Genomic DNA, 17,936 nt, shown 5'->3' with positions numbered 1-17,936 from the left:
CACTAATTATTTTTAGTGAGAGTTAGTGTACTGTACTTGGCGAAAGCTTTTAAAGTCACAAGTATCATACACTTTCTCTTCTAGATTCTCTTATAAATTGACAAAAATAAATCGCTGTCAAAAGTTTTCTTCTACCATGGTAACACGGTGACATGTAGCCACCAATGTGTATGGGTCGAGACCACTTCCCCTGAGTTTGAGATATTACTTTACTTAAAGGCCCAGTGCAGTCAAAAACATGGTTTCAATGTGTTTCATATATGTTTCTACACTACGAGCAGGGTTGGAAATTAACACCCATCACCGCCAAATACAGGTAGATTTTGTCATTGGTAAGAATGTTATTTCACCAGCCACGTTGGCAGCGATTTATACATCATGTACTCCTTGTAAAAAAATGTCACTGTAGAGTCCTGAACTATAATTAAGCAATAAGGCCTGAGGGGTGTGGTATATGGCCAATATGCCACAGCCAAGAGCTGTTCTCTGCACGACGCAATGCAGAGTGCTGGAGATACAAACCTTTGCCGTGGTAAGATAAAGCATATTGGCCATATACCACACACCCCAGAGGTGCGTTATTGCTATGTTAAACTGGTTACCAACATAATTAGAAGAGTAAAAAGTACTTTTTTGCCATATCCGTTGCATACGGTCTGATATATCACGGCTTTCAGCCAATCAGCATTCAGGGCTCAAACCACCCAGTTTATAATAATAGATACGCCATATCACTAAGCCTTTTATGGCAAGGCAAGCACTTTGTTGAATCTTGATGTTCAGTTGTAGAACTGTTTATCTGGTTTTACTACTGTATCTAAATTATTTATTTTAACATACAGTACTAGTCAAATATTCGTCAAGTATATAGTCAAGAGTTTGGATACACCTACTCATTCAAGGGTTTATCTTTATTTTGACTATATTCTACATTGTATAATAATAGTGAAGATATCAACACTATGAAATAACGCAAATGGAATCATGTAGTAACCAAAAAAGTGTTAAACAAATCAAAATATATTTATATTTTAGATTCTTCAAAGAAGCCACCCTTTGCGTTAATGACAGCTTTGCACACTCAATTCCACCTCGCAAAGTTAGCATTTTTGATTCATTTAACTTTTCAAAGTATTGCCATACAGGACAGCTGCTGTCGCTTGCCTTTCTCTGCCATTTTTCCAARTGWTAACAACGATGACGTATTGGTGGAGAGTCGACTCCAAAATGATTGATTCCTCGACTCCTTGCATGTCGACTCCCGGTGTCGACTCCCATTTGTGAGTGTCAAGACTCCAAAGATTCAGTATTTTTGGAATGGAGGAGACTGATTAGTTGCTGTACTTCCTAGAACACAAACACTTGCATCTTTCAGTATAGGCGCAGTATAGGCAGGTCGGCCACCAGGCAGACAGTCAGAACCGTGCACTAGGCCTATCTATCGGCAATCAAAAGCTGTATCACGCAAATGGAATGCTGTATTTCACAATTTCTTGGCTTGCAATGTCTTGCGACTTCAGTAAAGCAGGGCCTACAGTATCATCAATGAATAGGCTAGGATATTGAAATGAGCGAGATGCAAGACTTCGCTCTCACACAGTTACTCTATTGAGCCAGTATGTTGCTTACTTTCTGCGTCAACATAAAACATTTKATTAAAAAACTGTTAGAAATACTCTTGCTCTTTGCTAAGAAGCTATTGTTGTTTCTTTTTGACCATTTTAATTGAAACACAATCACAGTAAGGTACTTAATTGTTACCCAGAAATGATTTGATATTGAGATAAAAACAGCTGCATTGGACCTTCACATTTTRTCCTTCAGTTCTTCAGTCCCATTTGGTGCCTAGTGAATAGAACCCAATGGAGTGGTCTAATTGATCAGCCTGTTTGTTTTCTTACTGCCGTCCAGCAGTAGGCCTATGCTGCAAGCTAAAATGTSAAGTCAGGCCTATGTAAGGTGTTTGAAGTGTTTTAACTTTGGCTAGCCCACCAAGGGGAATGGATTCTTTAGTATAATGGTGGGATAGCAGACATGGGTACACATTTGAAATCTTCAAATACTTTGAGTGTTTGSTGTAACCTACCAGGGGTACCAGASTACCAAGGTTAGCACCAGAGATGGAAGAGGAAGCGAGACATCCCACTCCCTAATTTATTTCAAATCAAATCAAATGTTATTTGTCACATACACATGGTTAGCAGATGTTAATGCGAGTGTAGCGAAATGCTTGTGCTTCTAGTTCCGACAATGCAGTAATAACCAACGAGTAATCTAACATAACAATTCCACAACTACTAGCTTATACACACAAGTGTAAAGGGATAAAGAATATGTACATAAAGATATATGAATGAGTGATGGTACAGAACGGCATAGGCAAGATGCCAGTAGATGGTATAGATACATATATACATACTGAGATGAGTAATGTTGGGTATATAAACATAAATGGCATAGTTTGAAAGTGGAGTGATAGATGTATTACATAAAGTGGCAAGATGCAGTAGATGATATAGAGTACAGTATATACATATGAGATGAGTAATGTAGGGTATGGGTAAACATTATATTAAGTGGCATTGTTTAAAGTGGCTAGTGGTACTTTATAACATACATTTCCCATCAATTCCATTATTAGTGGCTGGAGTTGAGTCAGTATGTTGGCAGCGGCCACTAAATGTTAGTCGTGCTGTTTAACAGTCTGATGGCCTTGAGATAGAAGCTGTTTTTCAGTCTCTCGGTCCCTGCTTTGATGCACCTGTACTGACCTCGCCTTCTGGATGATAGCGGGGTGAACAGACAGTGCTCGGGTGGTTATTGTCATTGATGATCTTTATATCTCCTGTGACATCGGGTGGTGTAGGTGTCCTGGAGGGCAGGTAGTTTGCCCCCAGTGATGTGTTGTGCAGACCTCACTACCCTCTGGAGAGCCTTACGGTTGTGGCGGGAGCAGTTGCCGTACCAGGCGGTGATACAGCCCGACAGGATGCTCTTGATTGTGCATCTGTAGAAGTTTGTGAGTGCTTTTGGTGACAAGCCGAATTTCTTCAGCCTCCTGAGGTTGAAGAGGCGCTGCTGCGCCTTCTTTCACAACGCTGTCTGTGTGGGTGGACCATTCAGTTTTCCGTCATGTGTACACGAGAACTAAAAACTTACTACTATCCCACTACTGTCCCGTCGATGTGGATAGGGGGGTGCTCCCTCTGCTGTTTCCTGAAGTCCACAATCATCTCCTTTTTTGTTGACGTTGAGTGTGAGTTATTTTCCTGACACCACACTCCGAGGGCCCTCACCTCCTCCCTGTAGGCCGTCTCGTCGTTGTTGTAATCAAGCCTACCACTGTAGTGTCGTCCACAACTTGATGATTGAGTTGGAGGCGTGGCGGCCACGCATCTGGGGAACCAGGAGTACAGGAGAGGGCTCAGAACGCACCCTTGTGGGGCCCCAGTGTTGAGGATCAGCGGGGTGGAGATGTTGTTACCTACCCTCAGGTTACCCTCAGGTTCTGGTTACGTTACAGTTAATGAACTAAGCAGACCAGACCCAACTGCTAATGCATTGTTGCCTATGGGAGAACCACCCCATTAAGCAGACCGGAACTGACCATTTTTTTAAATGGTTAAAAGCTTTTTAAACATAGTGGGATATCTTAATTTATCCACGATCTTTGTTAGTACTTTTACAGCTACACGTTTGGTTCCATTGCGCCAGGCCAGCTCAATCAAACCCTTATAAAGTATTTGAAATAATTTAAAATAGTATTTGAACCCAGGTGTGTGGGATAGTTGTATTGATGTGCAAGAGGAAATAAGGACATACAGCTCCCCAGATGTTCCATAGTAGCATGGTAGCATTATGGTAGTCATATTACCCCATCCATCAAAGGGTTTCTTCAATGCAGCCTGTAATTTTCAAATCCAGCATTGAACAATCCGGCAAGCCAAGATGAAAAGACAGCAACATTGTATTCTACCATTAGCACTCTGTAAATATTACATGTATTCCCTAGATACGCTAGTTAGCATTACTTCCACCTTGTGGGTTCATTATTTTTGAAGAGCCATGTTCGTCGATGATGGCAAGGCCTGACCTAGTTCTGGGCCATCACCCCCCCCCCTCTCCCTCACACACTCTCTCTCTCTCTCTGTCTCTCACACTCTCCCTCTTTCTCCCTGTCTCTCTTTCTCTCCACCGCGTTTCACACTGTGAAACATTGCGAGAGGTGGTCCCTGCTGAACAATTACCATGCAAAGCAATCCAAATAGAGATGTTTGCCGAAAACAACATGTGTGTAATTACTGCTTAATGACTCCCTTGTCTAGTCAGAATGCACAATTAGACCGGCAATGGGGAAGCACTGCCAGTGCCCACTGGAGAGAGAGAGACAGAGAGAAAGATAGAGAGAGGCAGAGACCGAGGTAGGTAGAGAGAGGCAGGGAGAGAGACAGGCAAAGAGAGAGAGAGAGAGAGAGAGAGAATGGAGGGAGAGGCAAAGAGGATGGTTTCTGCAGTGAATGTGGAGTAATGGCTGCGCTGATAGCATTCTGCCGAGGATAAATTGGCATTTTAAATGGGAGAGCCAGTGCAAGGAGAGCTATAGCAGAGCATAGGAAAAGGCTTACATTGGAATATATGAGCAGCCATGTTGAATTACAAAATGTCTGACCTTTATCTGTTGTCTTGGGGGTTGATTGGTAGTTGGATGGTTTCAATTTGAACGTCAGATTTTCATCCCACCTCAGTGTTGAAAAGACAAGACTGTGACATGAAATAAACACTTTAATTCTTTATCCATTTTGTTTAATGGCATAGCTTTAAAACAAGAGGATATAATATAAAAAAAATTGTGTATTTGTTGACTGTACAATGAGACCCAGAAGAGAGTCTGTTCCAACCTTACCTCTTTATCTTARTTTATCTAAATGCTGACATGACAGTGGTTTTTGATACATTAAATTAAATACAGTAGTCCAAATACAGAATGTGGACGTGCTGTAGAGGCTTTCATATGAAACAATTATATCACCCTGTACCACTCATTGATCAAGTTGTGGTTCACAAATGTGGTGTGGTTTTGAAAGGAGATATGCCTATGATCTCACAAAGCTAAATGTCTGACAATATATTACTTATTCAAAGCAAACAGAATGTTGATGCTCAGCATTTAAACTATGCGTATATAAACTGAACAAAAACATAAACGCAACATGTAAAGTGTTGGTCCCATGTTTCATGAGCTGAAATAAACGAAATCTCTGAAATATTCCATATACACAAAAATCTTATTTCTCTCAAATTTTGTGCACAATTTTGTTTACATCCCTGTTTGTGAGCATGTCTCATTTTCCAAGATAAGCCATCCACCTGACATGTAAAGCATATTAAGAAGCTGATTAAACAGCATGATCATTACCCAGGTGCACCTTGTGCTGGGGACAATAAAAGGCTACTCTAAAATATGCAGTTTTGTCACACAACAAAATGCCACAGATGTCTCAAGTTTTGAGGGAGCGTGCAATTGGCATGGTGACTCTAGGAATGTCCACCAGAGKTTTTACCAGAGAATTTAATGTTAATTTCTCTACCATAAGCCGCCTCCAACGTCATTTTAGAGAATTGGGCAATGCATCCAACCGGCTTTACAACCGTAGACCAAGTGTATGGCATTGTGTGGGTAAGGGGTTTGCTGATGTCAACGTTGTGAACCGAGTGCCCCGTGGTGGTAGTGGGGTTATGTTATGTTATGGGCAGGCATAAGCTATGGACAATGAACACAATTGCATTTTATCGACGGCAATTTGAATGCACAGAAGTACATTGACAAGATCGTGAGGSACATTTTTTTAAGGTATCTGTGACCAAAAMATGCATATCTGTATTCCCATTCATGTGAAATCCATAGATTAGGGCCTAATGAATATATTTAAATTGACTGATTCCCTTATATGAACTGTAACTCATTAAAATCTTTGAAATTGTTGCATGTTGCATTTATATTTTTGTTCAGAATAGTTATCTTTAAGTAGCATAGTTGTCCCCCCCAAAAAAATATTGTAAGTGTGTTTTGCGGTGGTAAAACGTGTTGAATATATTCTTGGAGACAGTTGTACAACTGAATGCCTCCAACTGAAATGTGTCTTCTGCATTTAACCCAAKCCCTCTGAAACTGAGGTGTCATTGAGACGGCTTATTTATGTGTCTGGGTGGTGAATCTATAGTTAGGAATAGTAAAGCATTCGTTAGAATAAGCAAGTAGATCCTCACAAGGTTTCCTTTGAATGCATCATTAACCAACCATTGCCTCGGGTCACTGCTCATTCCCCAGTCATTACTAGCTGATACTAATAATCTGGTGTAATTTGTGAATCTCTCTCTTTCTCTGCCTCTCTTTATCTCTCTTTATCTCTCTCTCTCTCTCTCTCTCCCTCTTTTTAATGTCTTCCATTGTGGATATTTTCTTTCACCCTCAGGGATTGTATCCATTAGACCTCTCAGGTTATAATTTCTTAGCCAATCACAGTGGCCCATCTGTGTTCACTGATATTCTACCTGTGTTTATCTAGATAAAAAACCTTCAATCCATTTCTTCTGGATCGGAAAAGACCACCCATTAAATCCCCCTGTATCTCCCCATCTGTGGAATTTGAAATAGAATGCTGTTTGATCATGTTTTCATTGCCGTCTGTCTGTTCCCCTTCCTAAACCCACAGAGCTAGGTGATGTGGCCCACGCTATGCAAATAATTACTTTTGTCAACAAACAAGAAAACATTGTCTCTCCTTCATGCCTTTAAATAATTCCATAGCGGTTTGAGAGCTGGTATTGATATATGTCAATGAATGTTCTGTATTACCCGATGCACGGTGAGGGCACTGTCAAGGTTAATCCCATTTGCCGTATAAACTGCTTCATGACAGATCTGAGTGCTACGGAGAGTCCAAGGTTGTATGGCAATATATTGCTTTCTGTTGGGCCATAAAAAAAATTTCTCCATCACAATGGCTTCATGAAATTCTCTTGTAGTATCTTCAGTTTGGGCTTTGTGAATTTTCCTCATTCTTAAGAAATGAGTTTTAAGATGTTAGATGACTATCAGGCAAGAAGATTCCAACTGAAAAGTGGTACTCCTCATGAATTTCTGTGTTGCTTCAAATCTGGGCCTGATTCATAAAGCATTTAAGAGTAGGATTGCTGATCTAGGATCAGGTCCCACCAGTCCATGTAACCTTTTTAACTGGTCTTAAATCAGTACTGGGACACTTGATATGGCCCCTGAGTCCTCAAAGGGGCCTCTGTCTGAGTAGGAATCTMTCCTAAATAGTGGCCCATCTGTAAGTCAAGCTAACCATAGCAATGTAGCTAAAACAGCATAGCACTGTAGTTTGTCTAGTTTCAGGGCCATGTCATAAAACAGTTCAGCCAAACAATCTGATTGGAGCACAGCCATGCTAAAACCACAGTAAAGGCACGCCCCCTCATTTATTCGTGTTTAGCATTAGGGTTAGCATCAAGTCTTCTCTTCTCTTAGCATACTCCTCATTGCTTATACCTCATGTGAGAGACATGGCATCCCTTCCCTTCAACAGCCAAATACTCACACACACACACACACACACACACCACACGACACAGGTATCACACACACACACACACACCCACACACACACACACACCACACACACACACACACACACACACACACACACACACACACACACACACACAGGGTATTCTCGACCCCACAGGGAAAGCCCATCGCTCGTCACTTGCTCAACTAGCCTAATTCCGCCCACTGATGAACTGTAATTACCGACACTGCCACAACGAGGTTTAGAGAATGTGACAAAGTAATTGACTCACGCTTCAGGCCACCCGTAGAGCCATCACTACTTCTCTCGTTCTTCTCTGGCTTTCCTTCTCTCTCTCTCTCTCTCTCTCTCTCTCTCTCTCTCTCTCTCTCTTCTCTCTCTCTTCTTCTCTCTCTCTGTCTCTCTCTGTCTGTCTGTGTCCTCTGTCTCTGTCCTGCTCTGTCTCTCTCTCGTCTGTTCTGTCTCTCTCTCTCTCTTCTCTCTCGTCTCTCTCTCTCTTTTCTCTCTCTCTCTCTTTCTCACTCACTTCTCTCTCCCTCTCCCTTCTGTATTTAGAACTCTTATTCACATAATATTTGTTTTCTTCTATTTCTGTTTACAGTTTTGATGGTGACAACATGTACATGAATGACAATAACCAGGAGTTTCGGTCACCAAGCCAGGTGAGTAGGCCGGTTCACCAACTAATATTAAAGTTTGAACAAACAGGTTCTACCTTATGGTCAAATGCCATTCTATCTGTGGCGGCTGCATCAGATAAACTGAAGTATTTCAATGTCTAATAGCAAAGAATGAAAAGCAAAAACAATTGAACAATGTTGCTTCAGAGCTACGACCCTTCTGGCCATCCACATGTTGTAGTTTTCTCTTCTTCTATACGTTTGACAGTAAACTATTCCTAACATGGAGAGTAACTTCCCATGCTTATTTATTGACTAGTTATTAWGGAGTTCCCAAAACCCACAGCTGTGTTACCTAGTCCAGGCAAGGTAAGGTGTGGATTTGTTTTTACCAAAACAGTTTTCACTGACTTACTTGTCTCAAACCCTTTTGTTCCATTGAGAGCATAGGCCATCCACAAACTTCCTCCAGACTTGGTGTTTTGAGGTTTTACAGTGTTAAAAGGTGTTATAAGGTGTTGTTCGATTTGTGTCTAACTAGCCTGTTGGGAGCTTCGGAGTGTAGCTAAGATAGGAGCTGACCCGGCACTCACTCCAGTGGACTGGAGGGAGGGGAGCAGAGTACTCACTGCTAGAGTTGGAACACATGGGAGGATTTGTTGATACAGCGGCAAACCTTGATGCTTTAACAAAACATGACAAGGTTACAGCTCCTCATCAATTAGCACTTGCCAACAGAGAGGGAGGGGGAGAGAGAAGGGGGAGGGAGGGAGGCAGGGAGGGAGAGGAAGAGGGAGAGAGAACGAGGGAGCATGAGTGCAAAGTGCAGATGTCAAAAGGCAGAGTAGAGCTCCCCTAAACCTTTCCTAATAAGATTGTATTGTCTTTGATGTCTGGATTGACTCCATATAATGAGGGGTCGAGCGATAGATTTAGCAGTTTATTGGCTGCTCATGGCTCATTGCAGAATCACAAGGTCTACCGTGTTGGCTTCTCTGACGACATCACTGGACACACATTGGTTGCTTTAATTGGGCAAACTGTCAAGCACTGTCGTCCATCAGGCTGGTGATATGTCAATCAACACCTACTTTACGTGATCAAAGGTCTCAACTGACATCTCTTTGAACTTAAGACTTCGTGGCTTTCCCAAACATGGAATCTAGAGCTGAGTTTATGAAAGTTGCCCATTCCCAATACTCTTCAGAGCATACTGCCTCGAGGCCTAGCCTACCTCTCATCTGAAAATAATTCAAAGATTCCACATGCTTATGACATCTGTATTTTCCCTCCGTTCCACACAGAAATCATTACAGATACTAAATGCATGTGCTTGGAAGATGAGGCAATTATTGCGTAATTGACATCTAATTACGTACATTAGATGTGCATTTACTTGCTGTATATAATCATGGCCTTTGAAGATGAATGAGACAAACTGGGGCTTCTTGTACTGGATCTTCGCTGCGTTCATTTCTGTGATGGTGAATAGCCATTGATGTTAGTGTTTCCCCTATATGCATTTAGCAGCGGTGCACCGCCCAATTGTTTTTCTATATTTTGTTTTAATATAATGTAGATGTATAGATGTACAGTGCCTTCAGAATGTATTCACACATCTTGAATTTTTTCACATTTTGTTGTGTTACCGCCTGCATTTAAAATTGATAAAATTGAGATTTTGTGTCACTGGCCTACAAACAATACCCCATAATGTCAAAGTGGAATTWTGTTTTTAGACATTTTTACAAATTAATACAAAATTAAAAGCTGAAAGGTCTTGAGTCAACAAGCATTCAACCACTTAGTTATGGTAAGTCTAAATAAGTTAAGGAGCTAAAATGTGCTTAACAAGTCAAGTAATGTAATTGTCAGAGCTGCTAGGAGTATTGGGTGAGGAGTCAAGCGCAAGAGAGCAGGTATTCAAGAACGTGGATTTTATCCTGTAGCAGGGAACGATCATGCCCAACACACCGCGCATGAAAATACCAGTCCAACACACAGGACTAAACTGTCGCGAAATATTAGAATCCACAAAAATCCAACACCAAAATAACAGAGAAACCAAGCACCGCACACAGCCAGCAGGCTACCTCACTTAAATAGCCTACCCCACCAAATAAACTCAACAACGGTGCACCAATCAGCCCAAACTACAGAACAAAAAAAAATAACGATGGCAGCTAGTAGGCCGGTGGACGACGACCTGCCGAGCGCCGCCGAACAGGAAGAGGCACCATCCTCGCGGATTCGTGACAGTACCCCCCTCTGACGGCGCGGCTCCCGCAGCGCGCGACCCGCCTCGCAGGAGCGACCCGGAGGGCGAGGCGCAGGACAATCGGTGGCGACGGTGGAAACAGCCAACGAGGAAGGATCTAAAATGTCTTCCCAATAGCCCACGTCTCCTCGCTGTGACAATGGTAACGGACTCCTGGAAGTGCAGCGTTCTCTCTGGAGGTGTATCACGCAATCCCACCGTCGATGAGTGGTAATTTGTCGCTTCCTTCTTACTTAAAAGCATAGCCAAATCGGCATAATTCTGGGGGATGCGCACAGTGGAAACCTGGTTGGACTCTCCCACGATGTGGCACGATGGAAACTCCACACACTCCTGAACACTCATCTGAACCACCCTGAGAGCTCCCTGTCGCCAGAATGGAGGGGATTGTGAATGGCTAGCCAGGAACACACAAAACCACTGGAAACCCAGGTGAATCGATAAGGTAACAAGCTGATGCTGCTTCCTATGATCCCCCTGGTATACCATGTCCAGCGGAATCGTGGCTCCTGACCAACCTGATCCTAACGGTCGCTATTAGTTGGAGTGCACGGGAAAAGGTGGGTCTATCTGCACCAGCGGAATTACCCAACTTACGGGCAGAGGTCCGCGATCCATAAAACTCCCAGCTGGCCTGACTCGGACTAGCGCCTTACCTGAAGAGAGGGGAAAAACGCAGGGGAAAAAAATAATCCAAAAACATGTTGACCACCGGGAGCTCTAGGTGAGTCTTGTGCCTACTCACGCTGGGGCCGAGGCAGTATATCCGCCTGCCATCTCGACTCCAGAATGACTCCCAGCACCCGGTCCCGAAGGTGTCCTCCTCCGGCACAGAGGTGCAAAGGAGCACCTCCTCTGGCTCCCCTAGAGCAGCTCCTCCCATATCCATCGGAGTTGGAGCGGGAGGGCTGGGAGGTGGAATGGATCAGGACCCCCTCTGGAACGCCCGGGGCAGCTAGCAGTCTATCAGTCGGATCGAATGTCTATCACGTTCATGAGGGAAGAGTGTGGGTCCGACAAGCTAGCTCCCGACGGACGTCTCTTCGGAGCGCTGCAAACGGTATAATGTCTAGTTAAGGGCCCTGTCATTCCACCCCGACCAGCAGCCAACGTCCGGAAACTCTAAAGCAACTCCTGGGCGTCCTCGTCTCCTGGTCTGAGGTGGAACAGACGCTCACCCGCCGCTCGGCCCTCTGGTGGGTGGTCGACACAGCCGAAACCGGCGGGTGAACTCCGCGTAATGGTCCGAGCCGATGTCTGGGCTGTTCCAGACTGCGTTGCCCAGTCCAGGCCCTCCCCGACAACAGGAGAACAAGGAGGCTTACACGTCTCCTCACCCGAGGGTACGTGGAGCACGGTAGGCCAGGGATAATGCTCCAGCTTGAGCAGTATCCCTGGCAACCGCGTGCTCACGTACCCCTCGGTGAGAGAAGAGTGTAAGCGCCCTTAGGTCTCCTGTTTGTCGGGGAGGGCCTGGACTGGGCCAACGCAGTCTGGAACAGCCAGACTCGGCTCGGGACCATTACGCGGAGTTGCACCCGCCGGTTCGGGCTGTGTTCGACCACCCACCCAGAGGGCCGAGCGGCGGGTGAGCGTCTGTTCACCTCAGACAGGAGACGAGGAGCGCCCAGGAGTTCGCTTTAGAGTTCCGGACGTTGGCTGCTGGTGCGGGGTGAATGACAGGCCTTAATAGACCATTACCGTTGCAGCCTCCGGGAGACGTCCGTCGGACTACTTGTCGGGGACACCACACTCTCCCTCGATGAACTCTGACATGGTCGATCCGACTGGATAACCTTGCTAGCTGCCCGCGGGCGTTCAAGAGGGTCCTGTTCCATTCCACCTCCAGCCCTCCCGCTCCAACTCCGAGGAGTTGGAGAGGAGCTGCATCTAGGGGACCAGAGGAGGTGGCTCCTCTTGCACCTACTGTGGCCGGAGGGAGACACACTTCGGACCGGTGCTGGAGGAGTCCATCTGGGAGTCGAGATGGCAGGCGGAATACTCTCGGCCACCCCAGGTTGAGTAGCACAAGACTCACCCAAGACTCCCGGTTGTCACATGTTTTTGTTATTTTTTCCCTGCGTTTTTTCCCTCTCTTCAGCATAAGGCGCTAGTCGATTCAGGCGCAGCTGGGAGTTTTATGGATCGGGGACTCGCCGTAAGTTGGTATTCCGCTGGTGCAGATAGACCCACCTTTTCCCGTGCACTCCCTAGATAGCCGACCGTTAGGATCAGGTTGGTCAGGGAGGGGCCACGATTCCGCTGGACATGGTAACCAGGGGGATCATAGGAGCAGATCAGCTTTTACCTTATCGATTCACCTGGGTTTCCAGTGGTTTTGGTGTTCCCTGGCTACCATTCACAATCCCCTCATTTCCTGGCGACAGGGAGCTTTTCAGGGGTGGTCAGATGAGGTTCAGGTAGTGTGTGGAGTTTCCATCGGTGCCACATCGGTTGAGAGTCCAGACCAGGTTTCACCTGTGCGCATTCCCCAGAATATGCCGATTTGGCTATCGCTTTAGTAAGAAGGAAGCGACTAAATTACCACCTCACGACGGTGGGATTGCGTGATAAACCTCAGGAGAACGCTGCACTTCCAGGATCACGTTACCCATTGTCACAGGAGGAGACGTTGGCTATGGAGACATTTTAGATCCTTCCCTCTTGGGCTGATTTCCACCGTCGCCACCCGGATTGGTCCTGCGCCTCGCCTCGGGCGTTCCTCGAGGCGGTCGCGCGCTGCGGAGCCCGCGCGTCAGAGGGGGGTACTGTCACGAATCCGCCGAGGATGGTGCTCTTCCTGTTCGGGCGGCGCTCGGCGGTCGTCGTCACCGGCCTACTAGCTGCCATCGATTATTTTTTTGTTTCTGTTAGTTTGGGTGATTGGGTGCACCTGTTTTGAGTTTAGTTTGTGGGTAGGCTATTTAAGGGTAGTAGCCCGCTGGCTTGTTGTGCGGGCTTGTTCTCTGTTATTTTGTGTTGGATTTTGATGGGATTCTATATTTTCCGGACAGTTTAGTCCTGTGTGTTTGGACTGGTATTTTCTATGCGCCCGTGTGTTTGGGCATGATCGTTTCCCTGTCTACAGGAAAATAAAATCCACGTTCTGAATACCTGCTCTCTGCTTGACTCCTCCACCCAGTACTCCTAGCGTCTGACAATTACTTGACTTGTTAAGCACATTTTAGCTCCTTAACTTATTTAGACTTACCATAACTAAGTGGTTGAATGCTTGTTGACTCAAGACCTTTCAGCTTTTAATTTTGTATTAATTTGTAAAAATGTCTAAAAAACAAATTCCACTTTGACATTATGGGTATTGTTTGTAGGCCAGTGACACAAAATCTCAATTTTATCAATTTTAAATGCAGGCGGTAACACAACAAAATGTGAAAAAATTCAAGATGTGTGAATACATTCTGAAGGCACTGTACATCTATACATCTCATTATATAAAACAAATATAGAAAAACAATGGGCGGTGCACCGCTGCTAAATGCATATAGGGGAAACACTAACATCAATGGCTATTCACCATCACAGAATGAACGCAGCGAAGATCCAGTACAAGAAGCCCCAGTTTGTCTCATTCATCTTCAAAGCCATGATTATATACAGCAAGTAAATGCACATCTAATGTACGTATTAGATGTCAATTACGCCATAATTGCCTCATCTTCCAAGCACATGCAATTAGTATCTGTAATGATTTCTGTGTGGAACGGAGGGAAAACAGATGTCATAAGCATGTGGAATCTTTGAATTATTTTCAGATGAGAGGTAGGCTGGCCTCGAGGCAGTATGCTCTGAAGAGTATTGGGAATGGGCAACTTTCATAAACTCAGCTCTAGATTCCATGTTTGGAAAGCCACGAAGTCTTAAGTCAAAGAGATGTCAGTTGAGCTTTGATCACGTAAAGTAGGTGTTGATTGACATATCACCAGCCTGATGGACGACAGTGCTTGACAGTTTGCCAATTAAAGCAACCAATGTGTGTCCAGTGATGTCGTCAGAGAAGCCAACACGGTAGACCTGTTGATTCTGCAATGAGCCATGAGCAGCCAATAAACTGCTAAATCTATCGCTCGACCCCTCATTATATGGAGTCAATCCAGACATCAAAGACAATACAATCTTATTAGGAAGGTTTAGGGGAGCTCTACTCAGCCTTTGACTTCTGCACTTTGCATCTCATGCTCCCTCGTTCTCTCTCCCTCTTCCTCTCCCTGCCTCTCCTCCCCCTTCTCTCTCCCCCCTCCTCTCTGTGGCAAGTGCTAATTGATGAGGAGCTGTAACCTTGTATGTTTTGTTAAAGCATCAAGGTTTGCCGCTGTATCAACAAAATCCTCCCATGTGTTCCAACTCTAGCAGTGAGTCTCTGCTCCCTCCCTCCCAGTCCACTGGAGTGGAGTGCCGGGTCAGCTCCTATCTTAGCTACACTCCGAAGCTCCAACGGCTAGTTAGACACAAATCGCAACACCTTATAACACCTTTTTAACACTGTAAAACCTCAAACACCAAGTCTGGAGGAAGTTTGTGGATGGCCTATGCTCTCAATGGAACAAAGGGTTTGAGACAAGTAAGTCAGTGAAAACTGTTTGGTAAAAACAAATCCACACCTTACCTTGCCTGGACTAGGTAACACAGCTGTGGGTTTTGGGAACTCCATAATAATAGTCAATAAATAAGCATGGAAGTTACTCTCCATGTTAGGAATAGGTTACTGTCAAACGTATAGAAGAAGAGAAAACTACAACATGTGGATGGCCAGAAGGTCGTAGCTCTGAAGCAACATTGTTCAATTGTTTTTGCTTTTCATTCTTTTGCATTAGACATTGAAAACTTTCAGTTATCTATGCAGCCGCCACAGAATAGAATGGCATTTGACCATAAGGTAGAACCTGTTTGTTCAAACTTTAATATTAGTTGGTGAACCGGCCTACTCACCTGGCTTGGTGACCGAAACTCCTGTTATTGTCATTCATGTACATGTTGTTCACCATCAAACTGTAAACAGAAATAGAAGAAAACAAATATTATGTGAATAAGAGTTCTTAATACAGAGAGGGAGAAGGCGAGAGAGAGTGAGTGAGAAGAAGAGGAGAGAGGACAAGAGAGGAGAGAGAGAGAGAGAGAGAGAGAGAGAGAGAGACAGACAGACAGAGAGGACAGAGAGACAGGAGACAGAGACAGAGACAGAGCAGAGAGAGACAGAGAGGAAGAGAGAGGAGAGAGAGAGAGAGAGAGAAGAGAGAGAGAGAGAGAGAGAGAGAAGGAAAGCCAGAGAAGAACGAGAGAAGTAGTGATGGCTCTAGCGGTGGCCTGAAGCGTGAGTCTATTACTTGTCACACTTCTCTAAACCTCGTTGTGGCAGTGTCGGTAATTACAGTTCATCAGTGGGCGGTAATTAGGCTAGTTGCAGCCAAGTGACGGCGATGGGCTTTCCCTGTGGGTCGAGAATACCCGTGTGGGTTGTGTGTGTGTGTGTGTGTGTGTGTGTTGTGTGTGTGTGTGTGTGTGTGTGTGTGGTGTGTGTGTGTGTCGTGTGTGTGTGTTGTGTGTGTGTGTGTGTGTGTGTGTGTGTGGTGTGTGTGTGTGTGGTGAGTATTTGGCTGTTGAGGGAAGGGATGCCATGTCTCTCACATGAGGTATAAGCAATGAGGAGTATGCTAAGAGAAGAGAAGACTTGATGCTAACCCTAATGCTAAACACGAATAAATGAGGGGCGTGCCTTTACTGTGGTTTAGCATGGCTGGGCTCCAATCAGATTGTTTGGTGAACTGTTTTATGACATGGCCCTGAAACTAGACAAACTACAGTGCTATGCTGTTTTAGTACATTGCTATGGTTAGCTTGACTTACAGATGGGCCACATTAGGAAAGATTCCTACTCAGACAGAGGCCCCTTTGAGGACTCAGGGGCCATATCAAGTGTCCAGTACTGATTTAAGACCAGTTAAAAAGGTTACAGGATGGTGGACCTGATTCCTAGATCAGCAATCCTACTCTTAAATGCTTTTAGATCAGGCCCAGATTTGAAGCAACACAGAAATTCATGAGGAGTACCACTTTTCAGTTGGAATCTTCTTGCCTGATAGTCATCGTAACATTTAAAACTAATTTCTTAAGAATGAGGAAAAATTCACAAAGCCCAAACTGAAGATACTACAAGAGAATTTCATGAAGCCATTGTGATGGAGAAAAATGTTATGGCCCAACAGAAAGCAATATATTGCCATACAACCTTGACTCTCCGTAGCACTCAGATCTGTCATGAAGCAGTTTATACGGCAAATGGGATTAACCTTGACAGTGCCCTCACCGTGCATCGGGTATACAGAACATTCATTGACATATATCAATACCAGCTCTCAAACCGCTATGGAATTATTTAAAGGCATGAAGGAGAGACAATGTTTTCTTGTTTTGTTGACAAAAGTAATTATTTGCATAGCGTGGGCCAGATCACCTTAGCTCTGTGGGTTTAGGAAGGGGAACAGACAGACGGCACATGAAAACATATCAAACAGCCTTCTATTTCAAAATCCAGGATGGGGAGATACGGGGGATTTAATGGTGCGTCTTTCCGATCCAGAAGAAATGGATTGAAGGTTTTTATCTACGATAAACACAGGTAGATATCAGTGACACAGATGGGCCACTGTGATTGGCTAAGAAATTATAACCCGAGGTCTAATGGATACAATCCCTGAGGGTGAAAGAAAATATCCACAATGGAAGACATTAAAAGAGGGAGAGAGAGAGAGAGAGAGATATAAAGAGAGATAAAGAGAGCCAGAGAAAGAGAGAGTCACAAATTACACCAGATTATTAGTATCAGCAGTAATGACTGGGGAATGAGCAGTGACCCGAGGCAATGGTTGGTTAATGATGCATTCAAAGGAAACCTTGTGAGGATCTACTGCTTATTCTAACGAATGCTTTACTATGCCTAACTATAGATTCACACCCAGACACATAAATAAGCCGTCTCAATGACACCTCCAGTTTCAGAGGGTTGGGTTAATTGCAGAAGACACCATTTCAGTTGGAGGCCTTCAGTTGTACAACTGTCTCCAAGAATATATTCAACACGTTTACCACCGCAAACACACTTACAATATTTTTTGGGGGGGAAACTATGCTACTTAAAGATAACTATTCTGAACAAAAATATAAATGCAACATGCAACCAATTTCAAAGATTTTAAGGAGTTACAGTTCATTAAGGGAATCAGTCAATTTAAATATATTCATTAGGGCCCTAATCTATGGATTTCACATGAATGGGAATACAGATATGCATTTTTGGTCACAGATACCTTAAAAAAATGTCCTCACGATTGTCAATGTACTTCTGGCATTCAAAATTGCCGTCGATAAATGCAATTGTGTTCATGTCCATAGCTTATGCCTGCCCATAACATAACATAACCCCACTACCAC

At 44.3% G+C, this 17,936-nt stretch overlaps 1 protein-coding gene across 2 annotated transcripts in view; it reads left to right on the top strand.

Moving 5' to 3' along the window:
- Positions 1 to 17,936, top strand: part of LOC111977000 (TOX high mobility group box family member 2-like) — a 154,012-nt gene that overhangs the window by 64,586 nt on the left and 71,490 nt on the right. The window contains exon 3 of one of the 2 annotated variants that reach the window (XM_024006231.1): positions 8,195 to 8,254. The exons of the other annotated variant lie outside the window; for it this stretch is intronic. Within the exon in view, the coding sequence (XP_023861999.1) occupies positions 8,195 to 8,254 (60 nt within the window). The remainder of the gene's footprint in view (positions 1 to 8,194; positions 8,255 to 17,936) is intronic. 2 annotated transcript variants of the gene reach the window in all.

This window comes from Salvelinus sp. IW2-2015, linkage group LG17 (assembly GCF_002910315.2).
Source record: "Salvelinus sp. IW2-2015 linkage group LG17, ASM291031v2, whole genome shotgun sequence".
In the NCBI taxonomy this organism is placed as follows: Eukaryota; Metazoa; Chordata; class Actinopteri; order Salmoniformes; family Salmonidae; genus Salvelinus; species Salvelinus sp. IW2-2015.
Note: the sequence above shows the minus strand (reverse complement) of the source record. Positions and strands in the feature narration are given on the sequence as shown.